Below are 15,322 nucleotides of genomic sequence, written 5' to 3' on the forward strand. Positions count from 1 at the left end.
TTTTTTTTTTTCTTGCGTTATGCGGGCCTCTCACTGTTGTGGCCTCTCCCATTTGCGGAGCACAGGCTCCGGACGCGCAGGCTCAGCGGCCATGGCTCACGGGCCCAGCCGCTCCGCGGCATGTGGGATCCTCCCGAAACGGGGCACGAACCCGCGTCTCCTGCATCGGCAGGCGGACTCTCAAGCACTGCGCCACCAGGGAAGCCCGAGGCTGCCCTTTTCTTACCTCTATGCAGAGAGCCTGTATAAACTCTTTCTGGACTTTGGTATCATGACACACACTTGATAGCCAAGTTCCTTTCACTCTTTGGGAGATAGATCAGGTGCTTTGAGGCAAGATATTCCTGTACTTTAGTAGCCTCTGAAGTATGGATGCTACTCTGTCTTTGAAGTATTATTTTTCTATAGGTCATAAATAATAATAAATAATAATCACTTTAATTGAGTACTTACTGTGCCAGGTACTCTGCTAAGCACTTTTCATGCATTACTTCATTCAGAGCTGGACCTAGAGTGACATGAGGGATGTACTTGACTTAGGCACAGAATTTAAGAGGGAGCCAAAATACTCAGTAATCAAGATAAATAATGTGATATTTTAAAAATTCAAAATTAACATGAAAAAGTCAGTGGTGAACAAAATGTCAAAAACTTAAAGACAGGATAAGTGTTATTAATTTTCCTATTGCCTTAGGCAGCAATGTGGCTTGGCATGGCACTGTTGCTTATCCTGTCTTTATTTAAAAATTTGATGTTTTGTTCCTCATTGATTTTTTTGCAATAATTTTGATTGATAAAAATATTCCATTAAGTATTTTTCTTTTATTCTATTTATTTATTTTTGGCTGCATTGGGTCTTCATTGCTGCACGCGGGCTTTCTCTAGTTGTGGCGAGTGGGGGCTACTCTTTGTTGCGGTGCGCAGGCTTCTCATTGCGGTGGCCTCTCCTTGCGGAGCATGGCTCTAGGCACGCAGGCTTCAGTAGCTGTGGCTCGTGGGCTCTAGAACACAGGCTCAGTAGTTGTGGTGTTCAGGCTTAGCTGCTCCACAGCATGTGTGATCTTCCCGGACTAGGGCTCGAACCCGTGTCCCCTGCAGTGGCAGGCGGATTCTTAACTGTTGTGCCACAAGGGAAGCCCCCCCATTAAGTATTTTTAATCCTGATTGCTGAATTTTTTGATGCTCCCTTAAATTGTGTGCCCATGGCAAGTGCCTCCCTTGCCTCATTCTTGGCCTGGGTCCTGACTTCTTTCAATGCTTGCAACAACTCAGAGGTATTGACCTTATTTCTCAAAGTATGATCCATGGGCTAGCAGCATTGGTTTCACCCGGAAGTTTATTAAAAGCCCAGATAAACTAAGTAACTTGTCCATCATGTTACAAATTTTATAAAGTGGTGGAGCAATGATTTCTCTTGACCTTAGACCTCTACTCCTAAACACCATGGTATAATTTTACTTTTCTGAGTGTCAGTTTTTCAGTACTTACAGTGTGGATAGCAATATCAGCTATTCATGTCCTCATAAGTTTGTGGGGAAAATGAGATATGTTAAAAAGAGAATCAGAGGACAGGAAAATACCCAGAGAGATCTTCAGGCTGAGAAGTTGTCACAGTGCTAATACCTGAAGGCTGCTCTAAAAATGGACAGCTGCTTCCTGTTAGGGACTGTTTCAACTGGCTCCACCCTCCTGGGCAAACAGCCTTAGGCTTCTTTCATAGCATAGCCCTTTGTGATTTTTGAAAACAGTTATCCTGTCCCCAGAAACATCTTCCCTTCCAGGTGAAACAGTGCTGTTTCCTTCAGCTGGTCCTGATATGATGTGCTTTCCAGATTCTTTATTGTATATTTTATTCTTCTTTAGGCAAAATCTAATGTGTCATGTTTTGTTAACCCAGCAATACTTACTGAGTTCATACTATTTTCCAGGCACTGTGTTAGGTTTCCCTTAACTCACTGTTTCCCAACCTGAATACAATTGTCTGGATCTGCTGGTTATTTCCCCCCTAATTATATTATATCTGTAGCTAATTTATAGACTCTGAAGACAGGGGCTCATTTTTAAAATACATGTCTGTATATCACTTTTGCATTAGGTAGCAAGCCCTATAAACAGTAGGCATTCAGTAAATACTTGTTGATGGATTCTGGGAGGACTTTGTTCTTTCTGGTAATGTGATTTTAGGCCTTACCTGTACTGCCCTAAATCTTCCATATTGGGTTTTTAAACTTCTTTTCTAAAATTTCTTCAATGGAGATAGCAATGAGGCATTCATCAGTTTGGTACACAGGTGATTGTAATGCAAAACCACGATTGTCTCCCAGCCATTTTTTCTTTTTTTCTTTCTGGAATGAATTATTTCCTGTCCTTATAAAGCTGAGTGTTTGTGGTCATGCCATAACGTTCGGTTATTTTTCAACTCTTAGAAGGAAGGAACTTTGAGGAGAAGAAGAGAATAAAGTGCACATTTTTAAACCTTGTTTCTCGTGTCTTTGCTGTCAGATGAGCTCCTTTAAGCCAGGAGGCAGAGTGATTCTGGCCACAGAGAATGATTACTGTAAGCTCTGTGATGCCTCCTTCAGTTCTCCGGCTGTGGCCCAGGCTCACTATCAAGGGAAGAATCATGCCAAGAGGCTGCGGCTGGCGGAAGCTCAGAGTAACTCATTCTCGTAGGTATTGCTGTTTTCTCTTAGGCCAGTGTGTTATGTGAGACTAACTGTCTCTAGCGAGAAAAGTGTTGAAAGGGATCCTTGTTTAGAAGTCTCACTCTTTTAAAATTTCTCTTCTCCAGAGAATCCTCAGAGGTTGGTCAACGGCGGACCCGGAAAGAAGGGAATGAATATAAGATGATGCCTAATAGGAGAAATATGTATGCAGTACAGAATAATTCAGGTATTCTGTGGATTTCCACATACCTTCACTACATTCTGCAGATGGTCTCCTCCATTTTTATTTCCTTTAATGGTAATAGCTAGCCCTGAGAATTTGGGGTTAGCTGTTGTTTTGTGGAATTGGTCTAGTGGTTTTTCAAGCTGGTGTTTATTTCAGGTCTTATTTATTTATTTCCTATTTAGAGTATTACTTATTTTGATTTTAAACCAAGTCTATGTTTTAAGGTCTCTTATCATAGTACCTTTATGTTTCTTCTTGTATTTGTCAGCTGAGACATTTAAATGCGTTATAAAAATGGGCTGTTTGGTTTAAAGTTGCACCATATTAAATCCCCATTTATTGGGGAAAATAAAAATTATAGCAGTGTTGTTCAACCAGGATAGTGACTCAGATTATCTGGGGAGTTTTTATTAAATACACATGGCTGAACCATGACTTAGAGATTTTCAATCAGTAAATTTAGAGTGGTACTCAGACGTACGTGTATTTTGAAAATGCTTCCTCAGTGATTCTGATATATACCTTCAGTTCAGAATTACTAGTTTATAGGAATATTTCCTGCATTTTCTGATTACCTTTAGTAGGGAGAGTAGGACTGAGCAGTCCCTCATCCTTTCCCTACCCCAGCCTCCAATGCATACACATATAAGCAGAGGTCACTCATGTGAACAGTAAAACAAACAAACAACAACAACAAAAAGCTAATTGGAAAGGCAAGAGAAGCATAGAGAAAAAGGACATATAGAAAGCACAATGTAATAAGATTAATGAAAATCTACAAGTATATCAGTAATTGCAATAAATGTAAACTTACTAAAGTCCCAGTTAAAAGACAAAGATTTTAAGATTAGGTAAAAAATATTCAGCTGAAATGAAGGAAGCTGAGGTAGGTCTCTTAATATTAGATTAAAAAAACTTTAGGATAGAAGGTGGTTTAGACTTATGTTCTCTGATCAGAGTACAATTAAATGAGATGTCAATAATAAAAATATAAAAAAAGCAAACAAAATTTTTATGTGTTTGGAAGTTTTTAAACATTTCTAAATAACTCATGGGCCAAAGAAGAAATCATACTGGTGATGGAGAATTCTTACACCCAGATAGTAATAAAAATACATCAATATTTGTACCATGTAGTTAAAGTAACATTTTGAGAAAAGCCTTAAATGTTTATTATTATAGTAGAAAGGAAAAGCAGAAAAGATTGAGCTAATGGTCCAACTTAAGAAGTCAGCTACGTAGGGCTTCCCTGGTGGCGCAGTGGTTGAGAGTCCGCCTGCCGATGCAGGGGACACGGGTTCATGCCCCGGTCCGGGAAGGTCCCACATGCCGCGGAGCAGCTGGGCCCGTGAGCCATGGCTGCTGAGCCTGCGCGTCCGGAGCCTGTGCTCTGCAACAGAAGAGGCCACAACAGTGAGAGGCCCGCGTACCGCAAAAAAAAAAAAAAAAAAAAAAAAAGTCAGTTACGTAAAGAAAAAAATTATCAATAATTCCACCATTTTTGTATACATCATTCCAATTCTTTGTGTATGTTACTTCTGTAAAATGGAAATGTAATCATATTTTATGTTATTTTTATTTTACTTAATAGCATATTATAATCAAATATTGTTACTAAAGAGTTTTCTATAACCTTGTTTTTAGTGACTGTATAGTTTTTCATTGCATTCATTACCATGATTTTTCGAGTTATATTTTCAGATCTTTCCTTTCCCCTCACCCTCCCACAAAAGCTTTTATAAACTCTGATGAAATAAATGTCCTTGCTTATAAATCTCTATGCAGAAATTCTCAACATTTTCTTAGTATAGTTCTTAGAATTTTTGGATTAAAGAATTAGCATAATTATACAGATTTTTATATAATGCTTGGAATTGAAAGTATTTTTTAAATTATATTTACGTTTTAGAGACATTGACATTTAGAGTTTGGGTCTGGCTCTACAGTAACATTTCTGACGATAGTTGGAGGAATCATTTTAGCTTTTTAGGTTGAACCCGTATAAAATTGTAATTTAAAACACCCACTAACTTTACATTCTTTTAAAGCTAGGAATCTGTGAATTTTATACTTTGAGCTTAGAATTACAAATTACAGTGATAATTGGTCAGACCACCATTCACTTAGTATGTTGAAGTGAGTACATTACTTTTGCCTCTTGCTTTAGCAGGTCCTTACTTCAATCCCCGCTCTCGGCAGAGAATTCCACGTGATCTGGCCATGTGCGTTACTCCAAGTGGCCAGTTTTACTGCTCCATGTGTAATGTTGGGGCCGGCGAAGAAATGGAATTCCGGCAGCATTTAGAGAGCAAGCAACATAAAAGCAAGGTGTCTGAACAGCGGTACAGGAATGAGATGGAGAATCTGGGATATGTATAGTGATTGTCATATTCAGATAGAGCAGCTTGTCCTGCCTGTTGTTTGCCTTCTGTCAACATGTTCTGCTTTGTGGTTCTTTTGATATGAGTACATTCCTCTGCTTAATGTTAATACACCTAACCTGCAGTGGTACCACAAGGTGTCAAAACTGGGGAAGGAAGAGAACGTGCTTAAGTCATGATGCTTTTTCAGGTCAGTTGTGTTGAGCTGCTTAAAGCCAATGACCTACCTACCCCATGAGAAATAACTTTTTATCTTGACCAAGTTCTGGTCAACTAGTAGCCTGACCACTTAGAGCTTTAGCTATTTAAAAACTTCATCTTTTTTTGCGATTTTAGTGTTACGTACTGCTAAATAAATAATTTTATTGAGTTCTTGCTTCAGATCATAGTAAAAACAGGTAAGCAAAGATTTTAGTTTCCCAAGGCTTCTTTGGAATCACCACCTCAACTCAGTGCATTGTCAGTAGGATATACTATGTAAAACTGCATTAGAGTCCTTCCCAGGACAGTTTTTCTCTTTATCATGTCCTCCAATTATTGAAATGCAAGTTTTCTTGGATTCAGACAGTTCTAACGTGCTTGTGTACTGCCAAACAATGAAACTTCATTTCCAGTTGTGAATTTCACAAATTTAAATTCACCTTCTTCCCACCTCTTTTCTTCCCCCAGTTGAATTAGCTTATCCAATAAGCTCATTTTCATGCCCCAGCTATATTGTGGGTTTTCCAAGCCCCACATTTGAATATCCAGTGAGTTTCGAATAGATGTGACTTAAAAAAAAAATACGTTTTTTTCAGTTGGTTTTAGGAAATGAAATGTGTTTAATATTTCAATTTAGAGTTACTTGATGATAATAACATATACTTATATGATGGTCTCAGCTGTAAGTTCAGATCCCTTGATGTTTGTTTTGGTAGACTTTTTAGGTAAACAGATCCTTACGTTTTACTTACATTCTTCTTTGTCTTGCTAGTTTGTTGACTGTCCTGAAAAATACCACACCTTTACTATTTCTGAGATAGAGAAGAATTTTTTTTAAAAGTTAATCAAATTTTAGTATCATCATTTCTAATAGAAAAATACCTGAACTTTGGCATTATTCTTTATAATTTAGCTTCCTTGAAGATAATAAAAATATATTATAGATTACTTTCATATCTGATAATTTCAACAGTATTATTATTTTTGTTCTTTGTTTTTAAAATGAGAAGCTCTAGTGTTATATCTAGATTAAATAATGGAGGATTCTACGAACTTTCATTAACCATATTTTACCTATTTACTATATTTACATGGATAAGACTGGTGCTCATCCATACTTCTTTTGAAAGGCCATGTTCACCAGGTAGTTTATATTGAGCAGTATCTTTGCACTATGGTAAATTCACTTTTGATTGCTTATATTATTAATTAAAAATAAAACTCCTATTTTTCCTTGAAAATTCTGTAGGCAAAGAGATGAGGAGAAGGAAAATTATAATCATCATTCCTCTCCTTTAGTACTTCTGAACAATTTTTAAATACTAGACCCATATTTAAAATTAAGTTTTGTGATTAACCTCTGGTACACCACCAAGTTGCCCTTCTGTTGAAGTGGTGGTTTTTTGAAAAGTAAAATTGCTTAGTAATTTTATTTTCTCCCAGAAACAAAAGAATGAAATAATATTCTGTTGAGGTTCTAGCTAGACCTGTGACTCTTAGTACAATAACTCCTTTTGTAGTAATCTATAAAGTATAATTGATAATTTTAGGGCAATTTAGAGCTTATCTTATTGGTCAGTAGGTTACTCATTTTGCTGCTAAGTATAATTTTTTGGTAGATTTTAATATGAAATTTCTGGCCACATGGTTCTGTGATTATTTAAAAATCTCATTTTTTCCCCTCTCTGTATGTATGACTATATATATGTATACACATGTATAGGTATGTGTGTGTGTATACATATGTATTTATATATATACACACACATATATGTATAAAACTATGTACATATAGCTTTATGTGATACCATAGAGAAGATTTCACTGAATCCTTAGATAACAAGAATTTACATTTTTATAAAAGTGGCATTCATCCACTTTCGGTTTTTCCTTTGCAAATAAAATTAAAGGAAGTATTCCCTCTACTCTCCCCACGTAACAATTTCATTATATATATATAACAGCAGTGGACTTAAGGCCTTAATGTTTTTCCCGGCCTTGCATATTCAGGTTTCTCATCTCTCAGTGCCCTTAATGGATGTTATGAATCCATAAACTCATTTTCTTTTAAAGAAAATAGTTAGATTTGTAGTGTTAATTCTTACTTGTTATATTTCTTTGCACTAAAAAAGAGTGATGTGTTTGTTTTATATGACACTTTAGATACCATATTGCCTACAATAGCTGGGTTTGCTCCTTAATTTCCAAACTCTAGGAAGTTGATAAATAACTTCTATGATCATTTATAAAGGTTACATACACATCCAAAAAAAATCACACATCTCTGTGACAGTGGGTTATGTTTTGAGCTTGTTACCTTGCAATATTCTCCTGTGTTCCATAGGTGAAACAAAGTGTGACAGAGGTGTCAGAAAGGAAATGCCTAAATAAATACATCTCTTCATGGTACAACTTCTCATACTCATGCATTCCTTACAGACAGTGTTTTTTCTTCCCCTGTCAAAGAAGGCTGTTGTTACTACTGCAGTCAGTGATACGTGATCTCATTTGGTCTCATTTAGTGAAATCGAGTCCTGCTCTTTATTGTGCTTTAGAATTTGCACTCTGTGCTTCCCAGGAATCATGTTAGTATCTTTTTATATTCTGTATATAAGGACGGACAGAGGCCTAACCGACGGAAAACCTTTAGTCAAGTAAGTAGATTCCAGTAATCATCTGTAAGAAGAACTCAGAGCATCAAAGTCTCTTTTCTCTGTGAATATCTTTGTGTAAGTTGTCATTCAAAAATCAGTGTTCGAAGATAACAATTAGAAACTCTTCTAAGATGTCGAGGGCAAGAAGTTGTGAAGGAAAAATTTTGGTGTTCCAATTAAAAGATTGGATTGCTTATGCCTTCGAAGTGTTTTTTCAAAAACGTTCAGCTACAGAACCGAGTGTGCCATGTAAACCTTTGGACCCCACATTGAAAACACTTTGTTGGTCTTGTCTTTGTGTATCACGTACTACAACTTGTAAATATGTGCATGTTGTTTATGACGTTTGTCTGCTTGTCTCTTATTGCACGGAATTCCGCAAGGTGAATACTTGTTTTATACGATTCATTTAGAAAAAGTTCTGCCTCCAACTCCTCCTCCCTATTGCCCCTTTTCATTAGTTGGTAAACTTAGAAAACCATTTCGAGTTTTTGAGACCCTGAGATTGAATGAAGAACCATGGCTATCAGAGATCATCCCCATGTCCCTCTTACTTAAACAACTAAAAGGAAAGCATGAGATCTTCCACTTTATTTTATAGAGCTGTTCTCCAGTACTGGTGTGCTTGCTTGTAGCTACACTATCTACACTTTGAACAAGGATAAAAGGATATATGTGTATATCTATATCTGGTTAAATCTCCCTCTGTAGATAGATTAGTGGTGGGATTAATGATTCCGTCACTCCTGAATTGGCTGGGATTATGAGCATTGACAGTTTGAGGACTATCCAGTGACCCATGTGAAACGAGTCTTGCTTGTGTCAGGGGAGACAGGTAACTGTTCTGCATAATATGCTCTACAGAGAGGCCTAGGAGTGATGGATTTGGAACCTAATCTGTTTTGTTTCCTCAGTGTCAGAACATAGGCTGGAAGTACCTTCTAAAAAAACTTGTTGGGACATGTACTAAAGACAACAGAGCTGCTTTAGAGATAGAGGAATGTTTTGTCATTTAATGCAGGCTTTTGAACAGATATTTAAAAAATACTCCACCTTACCAACTTTTTTTTTTTTTAACCAGCAAAATCACCCTTCAGGAGTTCAGGCATAATAAAGAATGTTTTGTTGTTGCTTTAGTTTTTTGGTGGTGGACCCCTGCCATTGTGAGCTATTACTGTCAATCTAACTGAATGGACAAATAGCTGTGTAAATAGCTTCTCATATGATATTTCTACTGATAGCTGTTTGACTTTGCCTTCTTCTTATGAATGGGAGGATCATTTATCAACTCCCTTTCTGGGTAGCTACCAAAAAAAAAACTGGCTTATGGTACCATGTGACCCTGTCTTTGATAAGCCCAGAATATGAGTGCCTTTAGCAAGTTTTAGCATTTCACAGAGAGAAGAGATGATAGAATTATTGCCATTAATCACGATTCATAAAACAGGAGCTTGGAATAACAAATCTTTATGCGCATTCTGTGTTGTACATCTTTTTTTTTTCTTTATGCAATCTCAATTTGATATTGAGTAAGACTGTATCATTATTGGTCAGGAACCATACATCCTGAAAATGAATCCAGTTGTCCCAGGCTGGCAACAGTCATTGATTCTTGTTTTTCCGCCTTGATCTGTGTTACATTTATATTTAGTGAATAGTAGTGTGGTGGATTGGGAGAGCTTGATATTGAAGTCTGGAAAAACTTTATTCCAGTGTCTTTTTCAAACTTATCTAATACTGTAGAGAGGATAGAATTATGTATTTGCAAATGAAGTGTGTGAAGAGACTGTCTTCACAATACTTATTAATTGTGCTAGTTCATCTCTACAATAAAAACAGGCATCTTCACAAATCAGGTTCAAGGTGTTTTAAAGCAAAATTTTCCTTACTTCAATTAATTTAAAATTTTAAGTTGCCTGAGTACTTTGAGTCTTTAAAACACACTACTAAATTAATTTTATTGTAGAAATATTGACATTTTTCTTGACATTTTATTATGAAAAATTTTAAACGTAAAGTTGAAGAATTTTACAATACACTACCACTAGATTCTACCATCAACATTTTCCAGTACTTGTATTACTGCATATCTGTCTATCCCTCTATTTATCCATCAAACAATGGAGTTTTAAAAAATACACATTTTAATGTAAATTTCAGACATTTCCCTTAAACACTTTAGCATAGGTGGCATTAACTGTAGTTTAATATTTGTCTGCATATTAACATCTTTTAAAAAGCTGTGTATGAAGTTGAAAACCTGAGCCAATTAACATATGTCCTTTTCTCCTGTGGACTTTCCCCTTCCACTTTCAGTTTCTGTATGTGCTTAGAGTGAGGGAAGACGACTCCTTTTCAAACTGAAGTTTTCTGGTGTTGGTCGTTTTAAATGCTAATTGTCATACATTTTAAAGCTTCATGACAAGAATTTTTTTCTTTACCCCTCCTTTTATGATGTATTTTTGCTGAACTATGCAGCTTCTTTAGAAAACTGTAAATTACTGATTGGGGTTTATTAAATCAGCTATACCTCATTTCAATCTACTGCTGCTTTTCTCCATGGTATCACTTCTTTTACTACTTTCACATGTTCTACCAGAAAGTAGAGGGGAGTAAAGAGTCAACCCCATAGACTATTAGCTGTTTTAATCAACTCTGCAGGAACAGATTGAGTAGTTTAGAAAGTGAAACCATTAATTTATCTAAAGCCTTTGACTTCCCTGAGAATTGTAATTGCCCATGCTTTCTCTTAGCCATAATTAGCAGGATTAAAAATGATTGTACTGTACGATGAGTTGTTGAAATTGTGAGCCTTAGTAACCATCTTCAGCTTTACTCTAGTGCTGTTTAGGAAAAAGTTTTGACGTATGCCTTTATTTTTATGCCAATTTTTTGTGGACAAAATCGGAAGAATTTAAGTGACTTATTGCAGGTCATGAAGATTCAGCGGGTAAGTCAGAACTGAAACGTCAGTATTCCTGATGCATGTTCTTGTGCTTGCTTGATAAAATTCATGGCTTTCAAAATAAGACTTCCTTTGGGGCCCTTAAAATGAAAATATGTATTTTTACTAATTAGTCTTTCATTTTTAGACATTTCACAATTCTTTGAACTTCAGGATTTTTCCATGGTCAGAGTTCCTCATTAAGTCAATGCAACTGCTAAAAATCTCACTAACAATACAGGTTTTATCAGATTTCCTTTTGCATTATATAACTTTCTTGATTCATTCATAACTCTTTCTATGTAAGTGCTTAAGTGACCCCCTCACTAGTGAAAATAAATGTTCTATATCGCTGATTATATGTATATTCTCTACATGATATATTTTTTTAAGGAAAAGTAACCCCATGTGTCTGGATGAACGATATTACCCTAGGGCAAACCACATATAAAGCAGTTTATTTCTACTCTGAAAAATCTGGCATTTATGGGAATAAAACTCTTTTAGAATGACTGGTCATTGTTCTGCCTTCTTTTGGTACTTGAGCATATTTCTGTGGTTTTGTAAATTAGTGTGTCGTTTTGTAAGAATTTCATGTTGTTCTGTATTAATTGGTGTTCACCTTGTGGTATCCTCGGCTGCCGTAATAATTTACTTTGGGTATGGTGTGTCTGCTTTGAAATGCCTTACTAGAGTATGTCAGACTCTGCTCTAAAGCATTTCATGTATCTGCTAGGATGATAAGTTGCCTCTCTTGGATGTATGCTCTAGATCCAGAAGCAAAACTGATTTTGCTTTCACTGTTAATGTTGCATTTTAGCGCAGTCATTGTTTTAAATTAGAGAATTAAATCATGGAAAAACAAGGGAGGCTTTAGAACCCTTCATTTAATGGCATGGCAAACTTTTAAAACTGCTTTTACTGTTTCACTAGGACAATGTCTCTGGTAAAGGATATAGCTAAAAAATGCCAGCCAAAACTGTATGAAATTGGGATTGTTTCCTACAATTTTCCCTAAATGTCATACAGGGGTTTAACATCTGTATATGCTGTATATGCTATGTGCCAGTCACCACTTTGGAAATCTGTTTGTGTTCTGAGGCTACATAAATGACAAAAGTGTCATGGGATTAAAACCACTCAACTGTGAATTGTGAAACTGAAATTGCTCTTTTGGTTTTATTTTCTTCAGCATATTGGATAGAGAAATCTGAAAGTTATTTAAAATTTACACTGCTTATGTTGATGGCTCATTTTGGCTGTGTATACTCACTTATGTATTGATTTCTGATAAAGGCTTGACATTATTATAACAGTCATTTTGTGTTCAATTTAATAAAAGAGTTTCTGAGTCTTGTCTGCACATCATTTGCTTATGAGTTGGAGATCAAGGAAAGAAGGTACCTTGTCAGCACTGAGGTGCTGAGGTGTTATTTTTGATGCAGATGGTTGATGGCTGTGGATTCACCGTTCATCAGTCTGCGTGTACTCTACCACCTGCTTCTTGAACTCATGCAGAGTATTGTCAGCTACTTGGGCTTGCAGTAGAATTGACCCAGCTGCCCACACTACCTACCCCTTCCCCCATCACTGGAGTTCACCTGGGACTGGAGCGAGTTCTCAATTTTATTGATATATTTTAAAGTTTATCTTTCCTTCAAATTCCGAGAAAAGTTGCTTAGCGGGACCATAACTGCTGCTTCTGGAAATAAACACATATTAAAAGGCGTATATGCCCGCTAATCTTTTTGTGTATTTCACATATAAAATACTCCTGCAAATATAATCAGCTTATATAAACAATATATTACTGGGGTATGGTCTTTTAAGCACTCTGGTTAACTGTATGCAATGTGCTTTTGAATTTGAATGCTTATTTTAAAAAGAAGATTATAGGCCTGGAAGGTGCTGTTGTGGTTTTTTTAATTGGGATGCAAGACACATACGCTTACTGTCGTGGGAAAAATTCTTGTGTCTGCACAGAAAAAATGTTTCTGAATGAAGTGAACAGATTGCATTGAATCTGTCTGTGTGTTGTAAAATACTCAAGGCATCGTCACTTTTTATTAAATCATCTACAGGAGATTTTTAGCTTAAAAGAAAGCCACAATAATGGGCATAAAAACAGAGTTTTAAACCACTTGAGCTTGTCAGATTTTCTTTCTTCAGGCATTTCTGAGGCTTATGTGTTTGCTGAAAATCTATTCAAGGTCAAGCATGGGGTGTTATCTTTTAAAATTGCCTGTATGGCAAAGACTAACACTGAACTTTCCCAGTCTGTTATAAATTGATACAAGATTGTTAAGATCAGAAATAGATCTTTTTGTGATAAGTTTTAAGATTTTTATCATCTGAGTTGAAACTTAACCCACCAAGTTTTATTCCTATTCATAAACTGTTGAAAATTGGGAACTTAGAAAAAGATAAAGACAGGTAACTATTTTGAAGTATAAATATTATTTAATAGAGATGTGATTATGAGTTCTTACCCTGTATCAGAAAACAAAAGTCACCCGAAAATACACTCCATAGTGTGTGTGTGTGTGTGTGTGTGTGTGTGTGTGTGTGTGTGTGAGAGAGAGAGAGAGAGAGATGTGTATTGGGGGGGAGTAGATGGAAAGATGGAAATATGTTTAAGATGATCAAATACTTGTAATGAAGTATGTCCAAAGGAACAGACGGAAATTTGCCACTGGAAGAAATATGCTCCACCACGGGCAGTCTGTAACTTCTGCTTGGCATTTTGGATAAGTTTTTAAGTATGTAATTGGAGCTTCAAATGTGTTTTGGCTGGCAGCCATCCCTCCAGACAGGAACAAGATGTCTTTCATATTAGCCTCAATTCTTTAATCTTTGCCGATGATAGAGGCTCTTCTCTATCCTTGTTTTCTGGAAACAGCTTATCAGGTTATGGACTTTGACCAAAGGTATATAGTGCCACCCTGTGGACTCTTTAAATCGTGCAGTTAGCAGTTTGAATGTGGTTGGTACACTACCTTTGAAGCAGGATCTTTGGCTAAAAAACACCTAGTGGTGGAAAGGACTTTTTATCTGTAAATAAAGCAAAGGCAGATATGTCTTTGGGAGATATTGAGGAGTGTATTCTTTTACAGCTTTATCTGCTAAAGTGTGCAGAGTGGGAAAAGTGGCAGATCTGGATTCAGGATACATATGTATGTATATGTCTGTGTATATATGCATATGTGTCTATGATTTTTTTGTGATGTTTTAAAAATGTCTATTTTGCTTTAAAGAATCCATTATCCATACATTTTTGGGTATGTGAACAACAAGCATGGAAACTACATTAAAATGACGGTCAACAAAAGTCCCAAACTAGAAGGAAAGGACTAGAAAAATCTTTCATCAAAGAAGATTGTTGAAAATTTAAAACTTATATACAGGGACAAATGTTAACAGACATGAGTAAATCATGCTGACAATATACAAACTAAACTAGATAATACTGAGGTTTTCTCAAACATAATTTATTTTGGAGAACATAATGTTTTCTGCCTCAGTAAGCTAGCAGTACATAAAGAAACATATTTTTAAGTCTTTTATTAAATATTTCAAACGTTTAGAAAAGTACATACTAAGATAACTGGTTCCAGTTCTGTGTGCTCTTGGGCATGTCACTTAACCTCTCTAACATTCAGTTACTCAGAATTGGGGTATTAGGTGTGAATTCTAGTTATTTATTTTCATCCCTCTTAGTAGTATGGATAGTTTAGAGAATTGATCATTTAAATATCAGTTGAGTTTTTTGAATAGATAAGTCTTGATCTCACGCTTCCCTGTTTCCTTCCCCAGAGGCGATCACAGTTACCAGTTTCTTAGCTATTTTCCCAGAGATATTCTATGCAATATGAATGGTGGCATTTCATACACTTTTTCCAGTGACCAATGTGCCTTGGCAGTCATTCAATACCAACACATGTGGGTCTCATTCTTTTTGACAGTGTGGTGTTCCCTTGTATAATTTCCAAAATTTCTTTTGTTGGTCCTCTACTGATGGATGTATATATTCTTGTGATTTGTTTAAGTTTAAAAACCTTTAAAAATCATAGTAAAATATACATAACAAAATGTATAATTTTAACCATTTTTAAGTCTACAGTTCAGTGGCATTAAGTATATTCACATTGTTGTACAACTATCACCATCCTCCAACTCCAGAACTGTTTTCTTCTTCCTAAACTGAAACTATGTAATTCATTAAAAAATACTCTTTCCCGCCCCCCCCCCCA

General features: G+C 36.1%; 1 protein-coding gene across 2 annotated transcripts in view; it reads left to right on the forward strand.

Moving 5' to 3' along the window:
* ZMAT3 (zinc finger matrin-type 3) overlaps positions 1–5,680 on the forward strand; it is a 26,048-nt gene extending 20,368 nt beyond the window's left edge. The window contains exons 4-6 of one of the 2 annotated variants that reach the window (XM_007451621.1): positions 2,503–2,669; positions 2,792–2,892; positions 5,060–5,680. In XM_007451621.1, the coding sequence (XP_007451683.1) occupies positions 2,503–2,669; positions 2,792–2,892; positions 5,060–5,271 (480 nt within the window). In that variant the 3' untranslated portion in view covers positions 5,272–5,680. The remainder of the gene's footprint in view (positions 1–2,502; positions 2,670–2,791; positions 2,893–5,059) is intronic. The other variant, XM_007451622.1, reaches the window with a different exon arrangement.
* The last annotated feature ends 9,642 nt before the right edge of the window (positions 5,681–15,322 follow it).

The sequence above is a fragment of the Lipotes vexillifer genome, unplaced genomic scaffold (assembly GCF_000442215.2).
Source record: "Lipotes vexillifer unplaced genomic scaffold, Lipotes_vexillifer_v1.1 scaffold1212, whole genome shotgun sequence".
NCBI classification, from domain to species: Eukaryota; Metazoa; Chordata; class Mammalia; order Artiodactyla; family Lipotidae; genus Lipotes; species Lipotes vexillifer.